The sequence below is a fragment of the Quercus robur genome, chromosome 12, assembly GCF_932294415.1.
Source record: "Quercus robur chromosome 12, dhQueRobu3.1, whole genome shotgun sequence".
NCBI lineage: Eukaryota > Viridiplantae > Streptophyta > Magnoliopsida > Fagales > Fagaceae > Quercus > Quercus robur.
The window spans coordinates 11,455,068-11,474,258 of record NC_065545.1 but is presented as its reverse complement, the minus strand read 5'-3'; the positions used below and the strand labels follow the sequence as shown (position 1 = coordinate 11,474,258).

The following is a 19,191-nucleotide window of genomic DNA, read 5'->3' as shown; positions in this document are numbered from 1 at the left end:
AGTTGGTTTTCCCAGAGGCTTGGGTCCGAGGACCATACAAGGCCTTGATTCTGTCCAAAACTTGTATTTTTCTTGTAAGTAGTTGGTTTCCCTAGAGGCTTGGGTCCGAGGACCATACAAGGCCTTGGTTCTGTCCAAAACTTGTATTTTTCTTGTAAGTAGTTGGTTTCCCCAGAGGCTTGGGTCCGAGGACCATACAAGGACTTGGTTCTGTCCAAAACTTGTATTCTCTTTTTAAGTAGTTGGTTTCCCCAGAGGCTTGGGTCCGAGGACCATACAAGGCCTTGGTTCTGTCCAAAACTTGTATTCTTTTTGTAAGTAGTTGGTTTCCCCAGAGGCTTGGGTCCGAGGACCATACAAGGCCTTGGTTCTGTCCAAAACTTGTATTTTTCTTGTAAGTAGTTGGTTTCCCCAGAGGCTTGGGTCCGAGGACCATACAAGGCCTTGGTTCTGTCCAAAACTTGTATTCTCTTTGTAAGTAGTTGGTTTCCCCAGAGGCTTGGGTCCGAGGACCATACAAGGCCTTGGTTCTGTCCAAAACTTGTATTTTTCTTGTAAGTAGTTGGTTTCCCCAGAGGCTTGGGTCCGAGAACCATACAAGGCCTTGGTTCTGTCCAAAACTTCTATTCTCTTTGTAAGTAGTTGGTTTCCTCAGAGGCTTGGGTCCGAGGACCATACAAGGCCTTGGTTCTGTCCAAAACTTGTATTTGTCTTGTAAGTAGTTGGTTTCCCTAGAGGCTTGGGTCCGAGGACCATACAAGGCCTTGGTTCTGTCCAAAACTTGTATTCTCTTTGTAAGTAGTTGGTTTCCCCAGAAGCTTGGGTCCGAGGACCATACAAGGCCTTGGTTCTGTCCAAAACTTGTATTCCGTTTCTTAATTTACCTACTTCCTAAAGGTTAGCTCCTCGAATAAGGTGGGGGAAGCTAACTTGATGTTTAAAGCTCCTAGACTTGCTATGCCATTGGCACTACGAGGCGTAGCCCCTAGTGGGAACTTGTGTCGGAACAACAACAACGTGTCGCCGGTCGTAAAGGCATCCTCGTAGACCCTTGTTCGACAGAAGCTCAACTCCACCACCGCTCGAGCTAACGCGCAAGCCCTCCCCACAGACGGCGCCAATTGTAGGGTCACGTTCCGCGATGAACCGCAGTAGTGTTGGGTTCGCACGTGAATGGGCCCAAACAATATCATTTGTAGAGAGTGGATTCGAAAGGCTAGGCCTTAGTTACCCAACGGTGGTTTTTGTGGTGCTCATACGTGATTGAGGTGTCTTCACCCTTGGAGTCTTTCTCCTGGAGGTGGACTGGGAGGCCCCTCCTTTTTGGCCAGTCTTCCCAGCCCCCCTTCCATATTACTTATTTTTTCTTTTATACTAGCCTGCGTTCACTTTCCTTCGTCCACGTGTAGGGTCAACCTTTCCAACGCTGATACTTGTCCCGTCAGTCCCGGACCAAAGTCGTTAGGAGTGGTTGATAAAGCTAAAGCATACGGCTCTGTTAGGTGCAGAGCTAGGTATGGGGAAGGTAGTAAGGGCAGCCTTTCCTAGATATTTTAGATTTTCTTTCAAGTTTGTCCTTATACCGTTTTTGCCCCTCTTCTTGGTGGAGCTCTGGGCCAGCCGAGGACTGCACTGTCCTCGGCTGCTTCTCCGGGCCAATTTGTGTTTCACGTTATTGAGTTTGGATTGTAACCCTCTTCGGCTTGGGCCTTAGGGCTCCTCATGAATAAATGGGCTCGGCCCATAAATCGTTGGGCCCCACAAAGTGTATCTCTAAAAAAAAAAAAAAAAAAAATACTACTTCCTGTAAGGTTTTTTTTTTTTTTTTTTTTTTTTTTGGTATTAACAAAAAAAAAATAAATCTAATAACAATCTAGCTAATAACGTTAACTATTTTTTTGGGATAAAGTATTAAAAAAAAAAAAACTAATATGTAATTAACCTAAACTTCTTAATTAGGTAACTTCAAGGAGTTTAAAGTATTTGATTTTTACTTAGACTCCTTTTCTAGGTAGAGTATGTATATATATACACCGTTAGTTGGTGTAGTTTTTCGTTCTCCAACTTATTGTACAGTTTTTTTTATTTAAGCTTCCATTTTTCTACCTACAATCATGTAAGTATGTATTTTTTACTCTAATTTTTTTTTATTATAATCAATTAAATACGTTTTATGTATTTGTTGCCTTTTGTTTAAGCTAATTTCCTTATATTTTTCTTTTTTTGAGGGGGTAATTTCCTTATGTTTGATCTAATTCATATGTTAATGGTTTGATCCAATTTAATTATTTTGTTGTCCAATAGATATGTAAGTTGTCGTAGTAAATTCCAATCATAGACTATTAAATTTACATACAATTTTGCAATATATATGGTACTTTGTTTTTTTTTTTTAACTCTGTTTAATTTTCTTCTTGATTTTCTTTTTTAAGGTATGTCAAAAAAGATTTCAAGCATCCTAAGAAAGGTTTGTAATCTAGAACAAAGGTTTTATTCCTCAAATAGTTCTATCTTTAAAAAGTGGTCAATTTTATGTTACTTTGTTTAAAGATTTTAATCATTAATATTATTGTTAACAATACTGCAAATCACTTATATTGTAGATTCATTAGATATAAAATTCGTATGCAAATAGTTTGATACATGTAACTACAAATGATACTATAGCACAATTAGTATGTTAGAAGATAATTTTGTATTAAGGTGCTATCATTTTATATTTGATGGTTGTTATACCAATGCAATATATTCCTTTCGTTATAATAATTACTTATTTGGTTATAATAATTATATATATTCTACAAGTTTTAACATAAAACCGTGCAACGCACGGGTCTTCAACTAGTATGTTATAAAACTGGAGTCTCTAACCAATGTTTGACTTTTTTTATTTTACTTCTTAGAGCTTGCGATGTAGGATTTGGACTCACATTTTTCGACATAAGTCATATTATAAATAAATAAATAAAAACTATTTTACCCAAAAAAAACAAAACCGATACTTCCTAGAACTAAATCCCGATAACAAAAAAAAAAAAAAAAAAAAAAACCTCTTCTCTTATCTCAACACTACCGATCACCTTCTGCATTCCCCCAAAAAATAAAACACAGAACCTCTCTCTTCTCATATCTCTCAACCACTAGGTATCTCTCTCTCAAACTCTCTCTCTCAATTGGTGTTTAAGCTGTGAACACAAGTAATGTACTACTAAAGACTAAACTAGATTGCTTTTGTTAGAAGCTGTATTGTTGTACTTTAGCAATTTAAACTTGGATGACTTTCATTTTTGGGTCTGCCTATGTCATAAAAAATAAAGAAATTTGTGGCTGTAATTTCTTTACTTTTTTTGTTTATAACTTTATATAATATATTAATATTAATATTACTGTGTTGTTGATTTACTATTATTGTATCGTTGAGTCAAGAATGATTGAGTTAACATATACGTTTTGAAAGTGAACGTAATCTAATATATAATAGTGTCGTCTATTGTATTAATGTATTTATATTTAGTTTTGAAAATTTCTGCTAAATGGTTTGTTTATCTCACTATGTATAGTAGTTTATACTTGATTGTTCATACTAAACCAATACGGGATTATCTTTGTGTACAAGATGGAAAATGAGATTTTGAGTAATTTTTTAACAGTGTATATTACTAAATAATTTAATAAGTTTAGTATAATGAAAAATATAGGGCACAATTTTGTTGATTTTTTTTCTTTAAGAACTCTATTGTATTTATTCTTTAGCTCAACTGGTATAGTCTCTGATGGTTGAATAAAAAATCTAAAGTTCAATTTCCGCCTACACCAAAAACTGTTTAGTGTCTTGGTTTGATGATAAAGAGCTATCATCGAGAACGAATGCCATAAGTTAAAATTTTCTATAAAAATAATAAATAAATAAAAATAAAAACTCTTTAGCTTGGCCCCCCTGGAAAATATCCTGGCTCCGCCACTAAATGTTACTTATCTTTTGAGGTATAAAATTCCATTGAAGGTTGAAGATTGACCGATCAATATTCATTTTATTTGATAATGTCAAAAAATCACTTACACTATCACACACAAAAAAAAAAAAAAAAAAGTTAATATAATATTCATAAAATCTCACACTCAATAGTTTTCTCGTGCATCACACATATTAGCAACTAATTATTAAAATTTTGCATCTCAAAAGGTAAGAAGAACAAATTTTAAGTGAAAAATATTATGATTAAAATTCAAATAAATATTATTTAATAAATATTTAAGTAAAACTCATTTTAGTTGTCGTGTTAGACCTCAAAATATTGGGTTTTGTAGAGTTTAGTTGTATTTGATCTAGATTAGGATTCGATCTGAAATAAAATTACTACGGTTTTTAATGTGAGATTTTTTTTAGGCTTAGTCCATGGAGAAAATTTTTTGGCCCGTTTTGTAGCCCATTGTGAATCCTATGCACATGATAGAAAAAACTATTATTTTGTAGATTAGAGTTTTGGGTGTTGTTTTTTTTTAGGGGAAAAAAAAAACTGTACTACCGCATCTTGTATGTTTCTTTGTGAATAGTGAAATTCTTGCAACTCCGTGGACATAGGTAAATTTCCAAACCACGTAAATATTATCTTGTATGATTGTTTTTCTTTGGTGCATATTTTTCTCTATTTTTGCATCTCATAGATTTGAAAATTTCGTGTATATTCCTTACACAAATGCATGGAGCCGACCTTGCTTAAACATGTTGCATGTTGTGGATTTTAGATTTCGATTTGGGTGTGTTCCTAGAGTTTTCCATCAACTTTAGCTAAGAGCATAATAAAAATTCTTGGTTCTAGAGATTCTCATTTTGGCTCTATTAAATCATAAATGCAAAATGTATTCTTTAGAAAATACATTTGACGGAATTCAAAAAACTTGCCAAACACAACAGAAGTTTGCAAAATACATACATACATACATACATATATATATTTCTACATATAATTCAATAGTTAAAAGAGAAAATTTGAATCCTAATTTTTCTCATAAAAAATAATAGTTAATGTCACTAAACAACAAGACTCTTCGTTACTAAAACATTTCACTACTAGAAAGCTGTAAAATCAACCTTAATGGATTAGTTTAGTGGTTCTTAAAACCTCATGATATCTACAAGATAGGTTCAAAATTTTTTATTAGCACCTTGGTGTGTGTGGGAGGTAGGAATGGCAATAGGTCAGGTTCGGGTCGGGTTTTTTCATACCTGGACTCGACCCTCGAGTCTGCCCTGGAAACCCGGACCTGGTCCGTTTATTAAACAGATTTTTTTCTCAACCTCAAACCCGCTTCGTCAAGCCCCCGCAGGCCCCATCCCCTCATGCCCAACCAAGCCAAAAATCAGAAACACAAATTTTGATTTATGATTTTTCGGCCCAAAATCACAAACACAGACACAAATCCAAACATGATCACAAACATAAACACAAAAATCACAAACACAAATGTCAGATCTATGATTTTCCCTTTCAAAATCACAAACCAAACACAAATTTTAGATCTATGATTTTCCCTTTCAAAATCACAAACACAAACTCACATGATTGAGAATTTGAGATGAACTAAACCCAGAGAAAAAAAAAATGAAGAACAAGGTGGAGTGAGATCAGCGACAGTGAGGATGAAATGGAGCTGTGCCTGTGCTTGATTGCTTGTGGGCTTGTGGCCGTGTGAGTGAGAGAGCTGAGATGGAGAGGGAGAAGCGGTCGTGTGAGACAGTGAGTGAGAGAGCTAAAACAGCTTGGGACAGCAATGGGAGCGAGGGCGGCGATGAGAGGTAGGGTAGTTGGGCCGACAGTGAGATTGGGAGTGAGTGAGATTGTGAGCTGAAGAGAAGAGAGGTGGAGGTGTGAGTTGAATGCTGAAATGAAATGAGGAATAGGAAATGTTAGGGTTTATAACTATGTATATATATGAGGGTATTTTAGTAACTATATATATAACCGGGTTTCGGGTTTTTTTTTTTATAAAATCCGAACCCGACCCTATTCTTTATCGGGCCAAGTAAAATCCGGCCCATTAGGATCAGGTCGGACCTGGTATCTGCAGGTCGGATTTAAATTGCCATCCCTAGTGGGAGGGGGGACTTTATACTCTACAAGATAAGTTCAAAACCTTTTGTTTGCACTTTAGTGTGTGTGGGAGGAGGGTACTTTATACACCTGATGCAATAGTCAAATATTCAAAGAGATTAGGATATCCACATTTGTAATAAAAAAATTGTAAAACCCCAAAATTGCTTCTTCTTCTTTTAAAAAAAATTATATAAAAAAATGCATTTAGATTGCATTCCTTCATTGGAGCTTTAACGTTATGATTGGGTTTCTAAAAACAGAAAAGAGGGTTGGACTGGGCACAAATAGAGTCAGAAAAATCAGAAGCCCAAGCTGACCCAGCCCATTAGAGTGGCCTGAAAGCAGTAAAAAAAAAGGGGTCACCTCACCAGTCTGCTCTGCTCTGACAAAAACACTTCCCTCTCTTCCCTCTCCTTCCACTGTGGATTAATTCCTTTCTTTCAATCCATCTTTGCCCACCACAACACCACCAAGAGAAAGAAAAGTAAGAGAAAAAAAAAAAAAAAAAAAAAAAAACAATGGGAGGTGGGCGAGAGGTGCCAATATCGCTGGAAGGTTTGAGGGACAAAAACTTGATGCAGCTGAAGAAACTCAACACAGCCCTCTTCCCTGTCCGCTACAACGACAAGTACTACGCCGATGCCCTCGCTTCCGGTGACTTTACCAAGCTCGGTCAGTTCCGTTTATCGTTTTTCACTGCCTCATATCATTATCTTTTATGGGTTTTGCTTCTTTTTACTCTATCTTTGATGGGTTTTTGTTATATTGGTTTATTAGGCTCGTGATAGTTTTTAATCCTCGTAGTCTATCTTTGATGGGTTTTCTTTACTGGGTTTTCCTAGTTTTCTTGTTTTCATGGTGTAGCAGTTGTTAATTGTTTCTTTTTGCTGTGGATTATTACATGTTATTCTGTATTATATTTGATACATTTGGATTTAAAGTGAATGAACCCCCTTTTTTAAAAAAAAAAGTGAATCAACCTTTCTTCTTTCCTTTTTCATAGGGAATCTTTGCAATGTTGCACCAGTTCATAACTTTTTGTAGGATTAATATTTTGACAATCCGACCATTAGATTACATGTTTTTATTGCTCCCAATATGCATGCCAAATTTCATGTTAATCGGATGTTATTTACCAAATTCGTCATATCCTCAAAGAGCTGAGAGAGTTTTATGTGTATATTATAGTAAAGCGTGATTGAAAATCTTTTGTGTGTGCTCTTGCTAATAGGGTCATCTTCTAAAATTGTTATTGCCCATGGTTAAAATTATTGTATTAAAGTGTAGGAAATATACTGTAGTGACCCAAAAAGGGGGGTCTTGCATTCCATGGAATCCCACATCGCCTAGGGAAGCACATGGGAATGTGTTTATAAGGAATGACCTCCCTTCAATGTGTAGAGGCCTTTTCCCCAGCGCAACCTAGGGAAGAATAAAACCATGAGGGGTATGGACCCCAAAGTGGACAATATCTACACAGTTGGGGCGGGGTCGTTACATATACAATGCACTTGCGCGTTTGGAACTTTTGGATGCAGGTTTTTGTTGATTGCTTATGTGCTGAAAGTTGGCGTAAGTATGGTTGTACCTAGAAAAAATGAGGCTTTTAAAAGCTGTTCATAAGCAAATAAGCTAAAAAGCTAAAAGAAAAAAGCTTGTGGAAATCAGACCCTTTGCCGTTGCTATTATCTGCAGATTTTTACTTTTATTTGTTGCGAACCTTGGAGCATTGTGTTTAGATCTTAAATTACAATTAATTCAAATCCAATTTGAGTAGCTTTTTTTTTCACTCTAACGTTTCCTGTTTGTTGAAGAATTAGTATGTTAGTTTTGATTCTAAATGAATCATTTCTTTTCACGTGAAAAACAACATGTTTTCTAAGTCATTAGCTTTTTAAGTTATATGCCGAGGTTGTTTAAATATGTTAGGAATGGGGAAAAGAGGGTGAATGAAGAATTCGAGTATGGCCTAATGCCAACCACTTTTAATTATCAGCTTGAGTCCTTTTTCAACATCCATATCTGTTCAGTGCCATTTCCTCTGTTATATTAGAGGCCATCATGTTTTTCTAGTCAGTGCAGTATATATCTTCGTTTTAGTCTTCCTCTTGGTGTTGTAGCTCCCTCTCCTTAAAATCACATCACTTGTATTTGTTCTTTGCTTGCCACTAGCTCACATTAGATGACTAGATCTCATTTTCTATTTTATTGATAGTACTTCTAGCCCTTTTTTGTTGCATTCATTTTCTGTGCTATGCTTTCTTTGATTGGTGTTGATACTTTTTAACATTCCTCATTTCAGATGTGTTCAAGACCTTACCAATAAAATAAAATAAAAACTTAGCCTGCTTGACAATGACCAGATTTGTACCTTTAAAGAATACCACCCGAAAATATTCAGCACAAGTTCTTTTTGAAAAAAGATTGTGTTACATTGTATGTACCATTATGCCAATTATTTACTTATCAAAAACATTATGCCAATTATTTATTATGTAACAAAGAACTTCAATGATTCTTAAGACAGCCAATTTTTTTCTAAAATTTTGTCAAACAATTCCATAATTCCTGAATTACTAATGAATTTTTTGAATGTCCGTGGACAAATTATTGGATATAAGACCTTTTGTTTTAGCACTACCCAAGACTCAACACACCTTGCTTTTGCATAAGATTGTGTTTTTTAATTTTATTTTATGTATTTCCCTTTGTTTACAGTAATCTAGTTTGTTTCAGAACTTCAGTGATTTTAAGTCCCTTAGTATATGTGTGTGTGTATATATATATTTGATAAGTAAGAAAGATGTATAATCAAAAGGCTACTCTATGCATGAAAAGCATAAAGCAAACCAAAATTTACAAAGAAAAGAAGTCCCTTAATATATTTCTATTTTTTTTTTATAAGTAGTGATGCTTCACTGAAAATAAAAAGAAGATGAAAAAAGAACCCCAAGTACATAGGCACTGTAATTGGGGTACAACAAAATTGCATAAACCTAGAAATTCCTGGAAGAAAAGGAATGGCCACTAAGGGCAGCCAACCAATCAAACTTGGCACATAAAAGAGACATTTTTAACTCCACTGATGAACGCTCAACCCCATTGAAAGTACGATTTTTCTGCCTCCACATAACACAATGAGGCATGGCCCCCCACATATCAGCAACATAATGTCTTCCAAAGCCCCCTTTCCAACAACTCCACCACCCTCCTCGGCATGACCCACTGCACTCCAAAAAGACAAAACACCATAGACCATATGTCATACACAGGCACAATGAAGTAACAAGTGGTCGGTGGTCTACCCACCATGTTTGCACATACAGCACCAATCAACTATGCTTATATTCTGCTTTCGAAGATTCTCCACAGTGAGGATATTTCCCCAAGCTGCTGTCCACGAGAAACAAAATGCTACCTCAGAAGGAATCGTAACCTTCCAAGTTCCAAATGATTTTTTTATTTATGGAAAGTAAGGGAAAAGCCCCTTACTAAGAACCTGATAGTAAGACTTTACCACAAGAATGCTGCTCCTAGCAGGGCTCCTGAACAGACGCTAATATATTTCTAATTTTATCAGACAACCTCATAATTCCTGAATTGTGCTACAAGTAATATTTGAATATCCTTGAAAGAATTCTTGGATGTCAAGACACTTAACATCACTTTTCAGTAATTCAGTCTCGAACTTCCCTGAATTGTTGCTATGCTTGAGTGTACAACATGTCCTAATGTGCCCATCTTTGATTTATGCAATATAAATCCCTCACCTGCTCTCCTTTATATACTTCTTAATTTCCAAAGTACTTGCATTTTATGTTCTATTCTTTCAGGTTATGATGCCTCTTTTGGTAGTTATTATTTCTTCATAAATTCAGTAATTACTTCCTAATTCTACACTTATCAAAACTACATTCAGCAATGTATTGAATGACAATTCAAGCACTGTAAGAGGTGCCTATCTTTATCTACTTCTAAACTGCATAGACAATAGATTTATCTATGATGTGTTTCTGATATTTGGTACTACACAAATTCATCTATTCAAGCTTTATTTTTTGGGGCCCAAGTGTGAAGTCCAATTGAACATCATGTGGAAGGGCAAAGGCCTTTGAAGGCTAGTTATATGTCTTAGGGTTAAAAAAAAATTAATTTGGGTTTTTATTGGACTACAAGTTATGGTCAATTTTAAATTCGAACAAAAAAACTATATTTTTTGTAACCCCTGTGAATTGAGGGTATTTTGATGGTTAGTTCAGTCCAAAATTGTCCAGGAGATTAGAAGTATCTTGGGTTTTATTTTCTTTGAGACCTAGTTAGTTTTTTAATTGGTTATTACCTTATTAGAAGCAATATGTTGCAAATTTGAGTTCGTGAATTTTTTTTTTTTGATAATTAATAAAAATATATTAAAAAGAAGAAGGGTGTCACCTGAGTATATAAGAAGTATACATCAGGGAAAAAAACAATCAAGTGCATAAAGTACAGAAGTCCATGAAACGATGGACTGAAGAAAAAGAACGAATTTGCTTCTCCCAAATAAAATAAAATAAAATGAAAAATTGGGGGGTTAAGGCTAGCTACCAATCAGCCCCAGACTTTGCAAAAGTGAAAGATGTGCACTGGATACAACCTTTTTAGTCAAACTGTTAAGTCCCAATGCTACTAGTACAAGAAAAAGTTCTTATATATATGTATTCTCAATTTACTTGAAGTATAGATGGTATTTATGAATAAAAATATTGAGCATTTTTAGTATTAAGGCATGTCGTTTGTATAGTTCTTTTTCTCTGTTTCTCCTCTGTTTTCTTCTTCTCTTTCTTGTGGTTCTGTTCATGGGTGTTGTTCATCCAGCGCAAGACACCATAACATTCTCTCTTTTCGTTCCACCTTAAAACCCCAAGCCATGCCCTTCCTCTTGCCTATCAAAACTGTAACGCCCCAGGTACTTTCTCTACCAAATAGCCATAAAAGTTTTATATATATATAATCCTCATCAAACTCTAGCCATTTTGAGTTCTTCTACAACTCTTAACTTTGATCTACAAATCCTCCTAAATTCAACTCACCACAAGCACATGTAGACAATTCTTCAATTTGAACTGCATACACGTGGACTCATTGTAGGTTATTACTTTCTTCATTAGCTCATAGTTTATGGGGCAGTTGTGTGTTGAGCACATATTTATGGCAAATGCCTACAGTGTCTATCAAAGAGAATTTTCTATAGATCCTCCATGGGGATGCGCATGTGCACAAGGAAGAGTACAACTCAACTCAATTATGCTTTAGTTCAAACTAATTGGGGTCAGTTACACAGATCCTTAATGATAGGATCCATGTACAAAGAAGGCTATCTAGATGAATTTACATGTTATATGTAAAACACAACATATCCAAAAAAAATGGGCAGAAAAATGGTGTATGCAAAGCAAAATTACAAGAATTTATTCTTTTATGTATAGCTGTGTATCCACAATTTATGACTTCTATAATTTTCTCACCTCCAACATCCACCATTTATTTTGGAGTGTAATAATGTAGTCCACATTGATAAATTTGTTGGTCATCCTAAAGCGGCACTCTTTTGATTTTTCCTCAGCATACTATGGTGATATCTGTGTTGGTTCAATTGCATGCCGGCTTGAGAAGAAGGAAGCTGGAGCTGTCCGTGTTTATATCATGACATTGGGTGTCTTAGCACCATATCGTGGGCTAGGCATTGGTGAGCATGCAACTTATCTTCCTTTTGATGAGCTTTTGTATAGAGTTTGTTTGAGAAGCCAAAATAATCATGCTTGTTGATATGACTTGGTCCAAACATGTAAATGAAAATGATTTTTCATTGACATGGCCATTTAGGTTTTACAACTTGCTAAACAGCACAGTCACTGTTTAATGATCTTAAGTCCTGTGAAATGAAAACTAGTTAAGAACAAACACTTTTTTTTTTTTTGTAATTCTTGAAATTTTTGCTGAATATTGATAAGAATGAATTGGTTTGGATATTTGTTTCTCTTTTGTTTCCTTTGTTATAATTTAATACACAATATAAAAATTGATTAATGTAGATTTACAGTGTTCCCCCATATATTGGTTTCCTGCAGGTAGCATAGCATCCACACAGATTACAGCAATGTATGAGCATTTTTTTACAAATTCAAAAGATTAATATTGTGGTCAACTTTTTGACAAGCACTAGATTTTGCTGCTTGTCAAACAATTGAGTCATTGTTTAATGATCCGAAAACCTGTTAAATGAAGACTAATTTGGGGAGATTAAAAAAGAAATAAGAATAGATCCACATACATTTGGCTGGAATTCTAAAAGTTCTGTTACTGACTGATTTAGTAATTTAATCCTGGGGATTTGGCAGGTACAAGGCTGTTGAACCATGTTCTTGAGCTCTGCTCCAAGCAAAACATTTCTGAGACTTACTTGCATGTGCAGACAAACAACGAAGATGCTATAAATTTTTACAAGAAATTTGGGTTCGAAATCACAGACACCATCAAGAACTACTACACCAACATTACTCCACCAGACTGCTATGTTGTTACAAAGTATATTACTCAATCAAAGAAATAGTGTCTCAAAGCTAGTTCTCAGTGGTGGAGTCATTGGTTGTTGCGGCATATTATTAATTGAATTTTACCTTGCATCAAATATACCCGAATTTAGTGTCTTAACTTTGAGGTTCTTAACATGCTAAGTGCTTCGGTGACTTAGAGCTATTTGATATACTTTGGCTATTTCCTGATGTAGTGAATGATGCTTTGGCAAAACATTTGAAAATTTTGTGTGTCCTGGGACCAGAGGCCAGAGGGGTTTCCTGACTTAAGATAAGTTAGGCAGTATTGAATATTGTGATACGGCATTTGGATTTGATTTCTTTCTAGACTATTGTTTGTACATGGCCCTGATATGTTGCCTATTAGATAAGACATTTTCTCAGCAAAAACTATAATTAAGTCAAGACTGACACAAGATTTTTCATAACTTATGACATTGCCTGATGTGATTGAATTAATATTACTTTCATTTTGGTACGTCACTAACATCGGTTTTGTTACGTTTCAATCACAAATTCACCATAACACATGTCAATAGAATGCTACAACAACCAACAGATTCAATGGAAGGAAATAATAATAATAAAAGAAATTACATTTTACTACCTTAAATTATATTCTCATTTATACTTACCCTCCTGAACTTTCAGAAAGCACAATTATCATCTTAAATTATACCTTGCGTTTCTCTTTGAACCATATCATCAATTAGTTTGTTAACTTGCATGTTACATGTGACTCACATGATCTTTGTATACATGATACCACATGAAAATATTGAATTGTCATTCTTCAATCCTTTAAAACAAAATTATTTAACAAATTTAATCCTTGTGGTGTCACATAATATTTGTTTTAGACATGGACTAAAGTGGACCAAAGTGTAAACGGGGCTATAGTTTAGGTTGGTAAAATATAGTTTCCCTTGAAGTGGACCAAAGTGGACCGAATAGATTGAAGTTGACTGAATGGACCGAGGACTGAAATGAACCAAAAAGAACCTAATAGACCGAAGTGGACTGAATTAGACCAAATGGATCGAACTGGACCGAAGTGGAGAATTGTACCGACTCCAAAGACGGTACAAATAAAAGAGGATTATTATGATGAAGATGATGATGTGGTAGAATTTGCAACTGTTGGAAGTTGTTTCTCTTGCTGCTCAAGTGCTGTGAGTAGGGAAGCACTTTATTTTATCAAAGTCCAACTTTTCCCGTAGTTCAAGAATTTATTTTGCCATGACCAGGACAAAAGGCATTCCTATTAACAACTAAAAAAAATTATTTTGCCACCGTAGATCCGTGTTTGGGAATTAGATACACAGCTAAAGTCCACAATGAGCCAGAGTAACATCATAATGATCACAACTTCTAACCTCAATAAGTTTGCGAAAAAAAAGTTGTTACCCTAGCATTACTGAAATTATAAATGTAAAGGAAGGAACCACCATGACCTCGGGATCAGGTGTCGAACCACAGCATGTCAACATTAACCATGTTAAATTACAAAAACATGCTTTTCACTGAGCTCAAGTGCTTAAAACCATGTATTAAGGACAACTGGACAACATTCTAAGACGTATAACAGATCATGTACCACTTAAAGATAGACATTCATTACATAATACCAGGTATAACACATTTGTTTACCAAATCCTTAGATAAAAAGTTCTTTTTTTTACAAATATAAAAAAAAGAAAAAGTTTTGACTAATTCTTAAAATCAAAGGACGGAAGGTCTTAGATGGAAAAAAAAAAAAAATGGAATTTAAAGTTTGCAATTTCAACGGAAAAAAAAATATTTATAAGTTACAGTAAAGTTAAAAGTGTGATTGGTCTGTACTAAGTATAATTGCCCCAATAAAAAAGAACAAGGAGGTTAGAGGTAGGGGGAGAATAGCTCAAATATACAAGCAGGAACAAAGATATAGGAGAGTACATGCAACATGACAACGGTGCAAATAGATGAGAGTTTACCAAACTCTCTTCCTTCTTACTTACCAAAAGGTGTTACAACCTTCGAGCCTGTGACATTGGTATCGCATCATTCAGGAATGAGAATAATGTGAACGAATGTGATTTTAAAAGTTCTCATTGCAAAGTTGGTGTATTTCTTTTTGAGGCTGGCTTGAGATTACACTTGTAAATTCCATCATTTCATTTTTACTTAGTGAAATGCTTAAATTGTTCTCTACATAATATTATATCTATACGTAAAAATTTTGGTCGTTCCATGTGGGTGGCATTGGTTGTTCAAAGCTCATCATAGACGTGACAATAGTTCAAACTATTCCTTATGTACAAATTCTGAGGTTTAGGTAAACAATTTCTGCTTTGACAACAGGGCAGTATTCATTTGCAGGGGTCCAAAATATGATGGCTGCATTGCATGTTCAGTAAGCCAAACCACCAGCAAAAGCATCTCCGTCGTGAAGTAGACTTTCTGTTAGCCAATAACCATCCCACAAACCACCAACTCTCTGCCTTCAACACGCCATGGATCAGTAAAGGTACGCAGCAGAGAATTTATGTAAAAAAAAAAAAAAAAAAATTTGACATTACATAGTCTATTATCAAGTAAAAACGATTTTAACCATAATTATAACTAGCCTCTTCACACGAGCTATGCGCATGTAAAGACTCTTTTAAATTTTTTTAAAAAACATTTTTAAGTTGTAACTGCAAGCAGCTATATATTAAGTATACAATGTGTGTTCTAATTTTATGGAATTTGAATTTGAACTTTAAATTTCTCAATTTACGCTTATAGTCTTAATTATTATTAAACAATATTCAATAATATAATAGGGTTATTTTTGGAAATATAGAAATGTATACACTAGAGAATTCTATTCTGATTTTATATATAGATATAGATACATAACCCAAAACATTTGTGTAACTCATGTAATAACTTGGGCAGTTGCATTTATATAAATATTGCCTCCCTCATTAGATCCTATCCACATGCACTTTTTTCTTGTTGCAGGGGGATTTGCTTATTTGCTTAAAAACCACAAAAATACAGTTCTACCTACAAAAATTGAGGCTTTAAAAAGCTATAGATTAACAAATAAGCTTCCCTCCCCCCCCCCTCCAAAAAAAACCAAAAAAAAAAAAGCCAAACGAAATGCACATTCAAGTAAACAATCATGGAATTACAAGCGAGTGCAGCACAGACCAAACCAGCAGCAAAACTGCAACCAGACCGCTAAACAGGCAGCAACCAAAGTGCAAAATAAGCCACCTAACAAAACACAGCAGAAGCTGCAATACTACATGACAAACAACCAAAAAATTTAAAAAAACCAAACCAAACCAAACCAAACTGGCTAAAACATAGGAAACAGCAGGCTAATCAACCAGCAAAACCAAAAAGTAAACTACACCTAAATAGAAAAAGAAATGTTCCATCTGCTGTAGAGGGTTCTAATTAGTAAAGACTTCTTCACTTCCATCTATGCCTCACATTACTTATCCAAAAAAAAAAAAATCTATGCCTCACATCATTCCCGATCAACCAAAGGATCCCTTCCCTTGTGATAATTTTCCCTTTATGCACACAAGCATTTCTTTTAACCAAATATAATATACGTCCACCAAGCCAGCTTGCTAAGAGTTGTCTTGAAAGTTGAAACTCTTCCCTTTAAGCTTTTAAAGTGATTCACAGCATCCCAGCAAGACACAAACTGGTCTTCTAGATTCAAAAACATCATATGCTTCCAAATTCTTCAAGAGAAAGAACACTCAAAGAACAAATGATCACAACTCTCCAACTAGCTTCTACGGAAAACATATTAAAAGTCTCCCTCATGGCCCCCATTGAGCTAATTCAGCCTTGGTTTGAGAGTCTATTCCTTATTGCCAGCCAGCTAATAAAAGAATTCCTTGAGATTGAAGCCTTAAACCAAATCAAATTAACAGGTCAGCAATCACCCTGCTGACAACCTGAAACCAGCATAGCCCTAGAGAACAACAGTTAGATCCAAAACCACAGTTCCACTTCTCAGGTTTGGATCTATGACACATAACGTACAAGAACATGCATTGGCTTCATAACAATGCAATGGACTCAGTGCTACACTACCTATTTACCATGACTAGTGATACACTGGGAAAAGCTAAAGGCTCAACTAAATGGGATATGGCTACATAATAATGACTGGAAAAAATTTTCAGAAGACCATATTCTGATGATAGACCACAGAACCTAAAACAGAAACGAAGTAGCGATAAAGTGCCAACTGGATTCCTTGTGTGACACATGGCAAAATATGACTATCATAAACAAAAGGTACAATGAGCAAACCTGAGCCATGGTAATCTGGAATATTTCTTCTTCCCCTGGGCGACTTCCTCGTATCCAAACCCTCTGCTTGAATCGGTTCTGTTTTTCAGCTCATACACCAGTAACAGTTGATTAGTGAGGGGAAAAATTACTGAGAACAGCATAAAGAATTGAAAATTTTATGCCAGATGAATGGTACATGGCTTATATATCAGAAAGTGGCATCACTCAAAGCTCAACCTAATATGCAAACTACAGGTAAATTATATATTCATTTATTTACCATGTAAATAAGAAGCCATTTATACCTCCTTCACAAACAAGCTGCTAAGAATCTTTCTATCCTTATGACCAAGTAAAACTCGATATGTTGAATGGTGAAAAATCCGCCTAAACCGTTCAAACTGCACTGACAGTGAAGCAGCAAACCAAGAAAAGATATCAGCAAATATAGTATTAGTGGCAAAATTACTCAAAATTTATAACTTCTTACCTGTCCCAAATCAAAGAAGGGCCCAAAATAGGTGGACCTTTGAAAAGGATCAAATCCAGCAAACTGTCATGGAAAAAGATAACATTATTAACATTGAACACTAATCTCCAAGCAATATAAACCAGCCAAAGAAAAAAAGAGTTCCAGTATTTGTAAATTACCCTGTACATAACCTCAATTCCATAATCTTGACGGGGCTGGTCATTGTACTTCAATGCATCAAGCTGGTGCTGGACAGCTTCTTCTGCACTAAACTATAGCAAGGGTTAACATAGATTGACTAACTGTAGAGCAACAATGTTGATGCCTTGTACTAATGTGCAAAGTTGGAGTTACATTTAATCTCGGGCCAAATGGTCTCTTCTTGCGAGATTCAAGCCTGCAATATAACAAAGCAAAAAACTAATTAGTACAAATTATATAAACTAGAACAAATTGATTCGGGGTCAGGCTAAGCCTAGAGAGTTTTCCAGAACCACCATTACCATACCAAACACTTTAACCAAGATGGTTGGTGCTAATCTTATTGGTTGAAACATTGATTCAACATGAGCGATTTTAGTCCTTGAAATTTAAAGTGATCGCTTTTAGTCCCTTAGACAACATGGCCAAACTGAATACAGACATGTCAAAACTACGTTAGACATAGTAGAGATTAAAAGCGATCACTTTTTAAGTTTGTTAGGGACTAAAATTTATCAATTTTAAGGTTGTTAGCAACTAAGATTGACCATTTTAACTTCAATGCTACATAGTATTATTAAGTGGGGATTGGCACGAATTCAGTTTCACCTAAGTCCTATCATTGTTTTACGAGGCTTAAGAATTCTAGTAACTGGTAACATAATCTTAAAAAAGTCCAACTTAGAAAGCTAAAAATAAAAAATCAAACAATTCAATACGCAGAATCAAAAGCGTACCAATCGGCAGAGAGAAAATCGGGAACATCAGCGGAGGCTCTGAAGCGATATGTAACAGGTGAGCCTGAGACACCATTGAAGCTCAAGGGTTTGGTTTTCGATAAGAAAGAGAAAGATTTGGGAGACGATAAAGATAAAGATAAAGATGAACACAACGACATCGTTTTTTATTTTTATTTTTTTGTTTTTTTCCACCTCGATTTGTAAGTATACTGTTTCTTTAGTTTTCTTTTTTTTTTGAGAAGGAACTGTTTCTTTATTTGGAGTTCAAATAATGGTGGAAATGGAGAGATAACACTAATGGCGAGGATGAGGTTTGATGGCGCAGGTAACAGACTATGATGTTTAATTTAGATCCAGGCCGTTCGAATGGCGTTGACCAGGGTTGATTGTGATTTTGATTTTGATTTTGATTTTGATTTTAAAAAAAAAAAAAATTTCTAAATTAGTATTGCAAGTTTCCTACCATAGTTTCCTAATTAATTAAATTTGAACACTTTTAGTTAATATATATATCCATTTTAATAAATTTTTTATAAGAAATTGAAAATAATATTTAAAAAGTTAATCATTTTTTTTTCATTTTTTCATAATTTTATTTTAAAAATAGTTTATTAATGTATTTCAACATATTAATAAAACTCATTTAAATTTAATTAGAAAACCTTAAAGTATTTTACTTATAACATTATTGATGACATGAGCAAGTGTACAAAGAGATAAAACGGTTCTAAATTGGTTCATAAAAAAAAAAAAAAGTTCTAAATTGTTACATTTTTTTTTTATTCATAAAAACAATGAAAATATTATTAAACAAAGTCGTG

The 19,191-nt window shown here is 34.8% G+C and overlaps 2 protein-coding genes across 5 annotated transcripts; one reads left to right on the top strand and one right to left on the bottom strand.

Annotated features, from left to right (window-relative positions):
- Nucleotides 1-6,456: 6,456 nt before the first annotated feature.
- Nucleotides 6,457-12,997, top strand: LOC126707970 (uncharacterized). Its single transcript, XM_050407745.1, has 3 exons — nt 6,457-6,767; nt 11,698-11,820; nt 12,473-12,997. The coding sequence occupies exons 1-3, from the start codon at nt 6,614-6,616 to the stop codon at nt 12,682-12,684; spliced, it is 489 nt and encodes a 162-aa protein (XP_050263702.1). The 5' UTR covers nt 6,457-6,613; the 3' UTR covers nt 12,685-12,997.
- Nucleotides 9,003-18,695, bottom strand: LOC126707969 (uncharacterized). 4 transcript variants are annotated; one of them, XM_050407743.1, is made up of 7 exons: nt 18,368-18,695; nt 17,784-17,826; nt 17,609-17,701; nt 17,448-17,510; nt 17,263-17,358; nt 16,976-17,053; nt 9,003-9,320 (listed from the first exon to the last, which is right to left on the bottom strand). In XM_050407743.1, exons 1-7 carry the CDS (start codon nt 18,526-18,528, stop codon nt 9,255-9,257), a joined length of 600 nt encoding a protein of 199 aa, XP_050263700.1. In that variant the 5' UTR covers nt 18,529-18,695; the 3' UTR covers nt 9,003-9,254. The 4 variants fall into 4 exon arrangements, with proteins under 4 accessions (XP_050263700.1, XP_050263698.1, XP_050263699.1 ...); XM_050407741.1 differs by lacking the exon at nt 9,003-9,320 and adding an exon at nt 14,743-15,150 and having other exon boundaries at nt 18,368-18,692; XM_050407742.1 differs by lacking the exon at nt 9,003-9,320 and adding an exon at nt 14,743-15,146 and having other exon boundaries at nt 18,368-18,690.
- Nucleotides 18,696-19,191: the final 496 nt, after the last annotated feature.

Coding starts and splice junctions, on each gene's coding strand:
- LOC126707970 (XM_050407745.1), top strand. CDS start 6,614: ATGGGAGGTGGGCGAGAGGTGCCAATATCGCTGGAAGGTTTGAGGGAC. Junction 6,768..11,697: donor CGGTGACTTTACCAAGCTCG/GTCAGTTCCGTT, acceptor ATTTTTCCTCAG/CATACTATGGTGATATCTGT. Junction 11,821..12,472: donor ATATCGTGGGCTAGGCATTG/GTGAGCATGCAA, acceptor GGGATTTGGCAG/GTACAAGGCTGTTGAACCAT.
- LOC126707969 (XM_050407741.1), bottom strand. CDS start 18,528: ATGTCGTTGTGTTCATCTTTATCTTTATCTTTATCGTCTCCCAAATCT. Junction 17,827..18,367: donor GATTTTCTCTCTGCCGATTG/GTACGCTTTTGA, acceptor GTTATATTGCAG/GCTTGAATCTCGCAAGAAGA. Junction 15,151..16,975: donor TCCAGATTACCATGGCTCAG/GTTTGCTCATTG, acceptor GGCGTGTTGAAG/GCAGAGAGTTGGTGGTTTGT.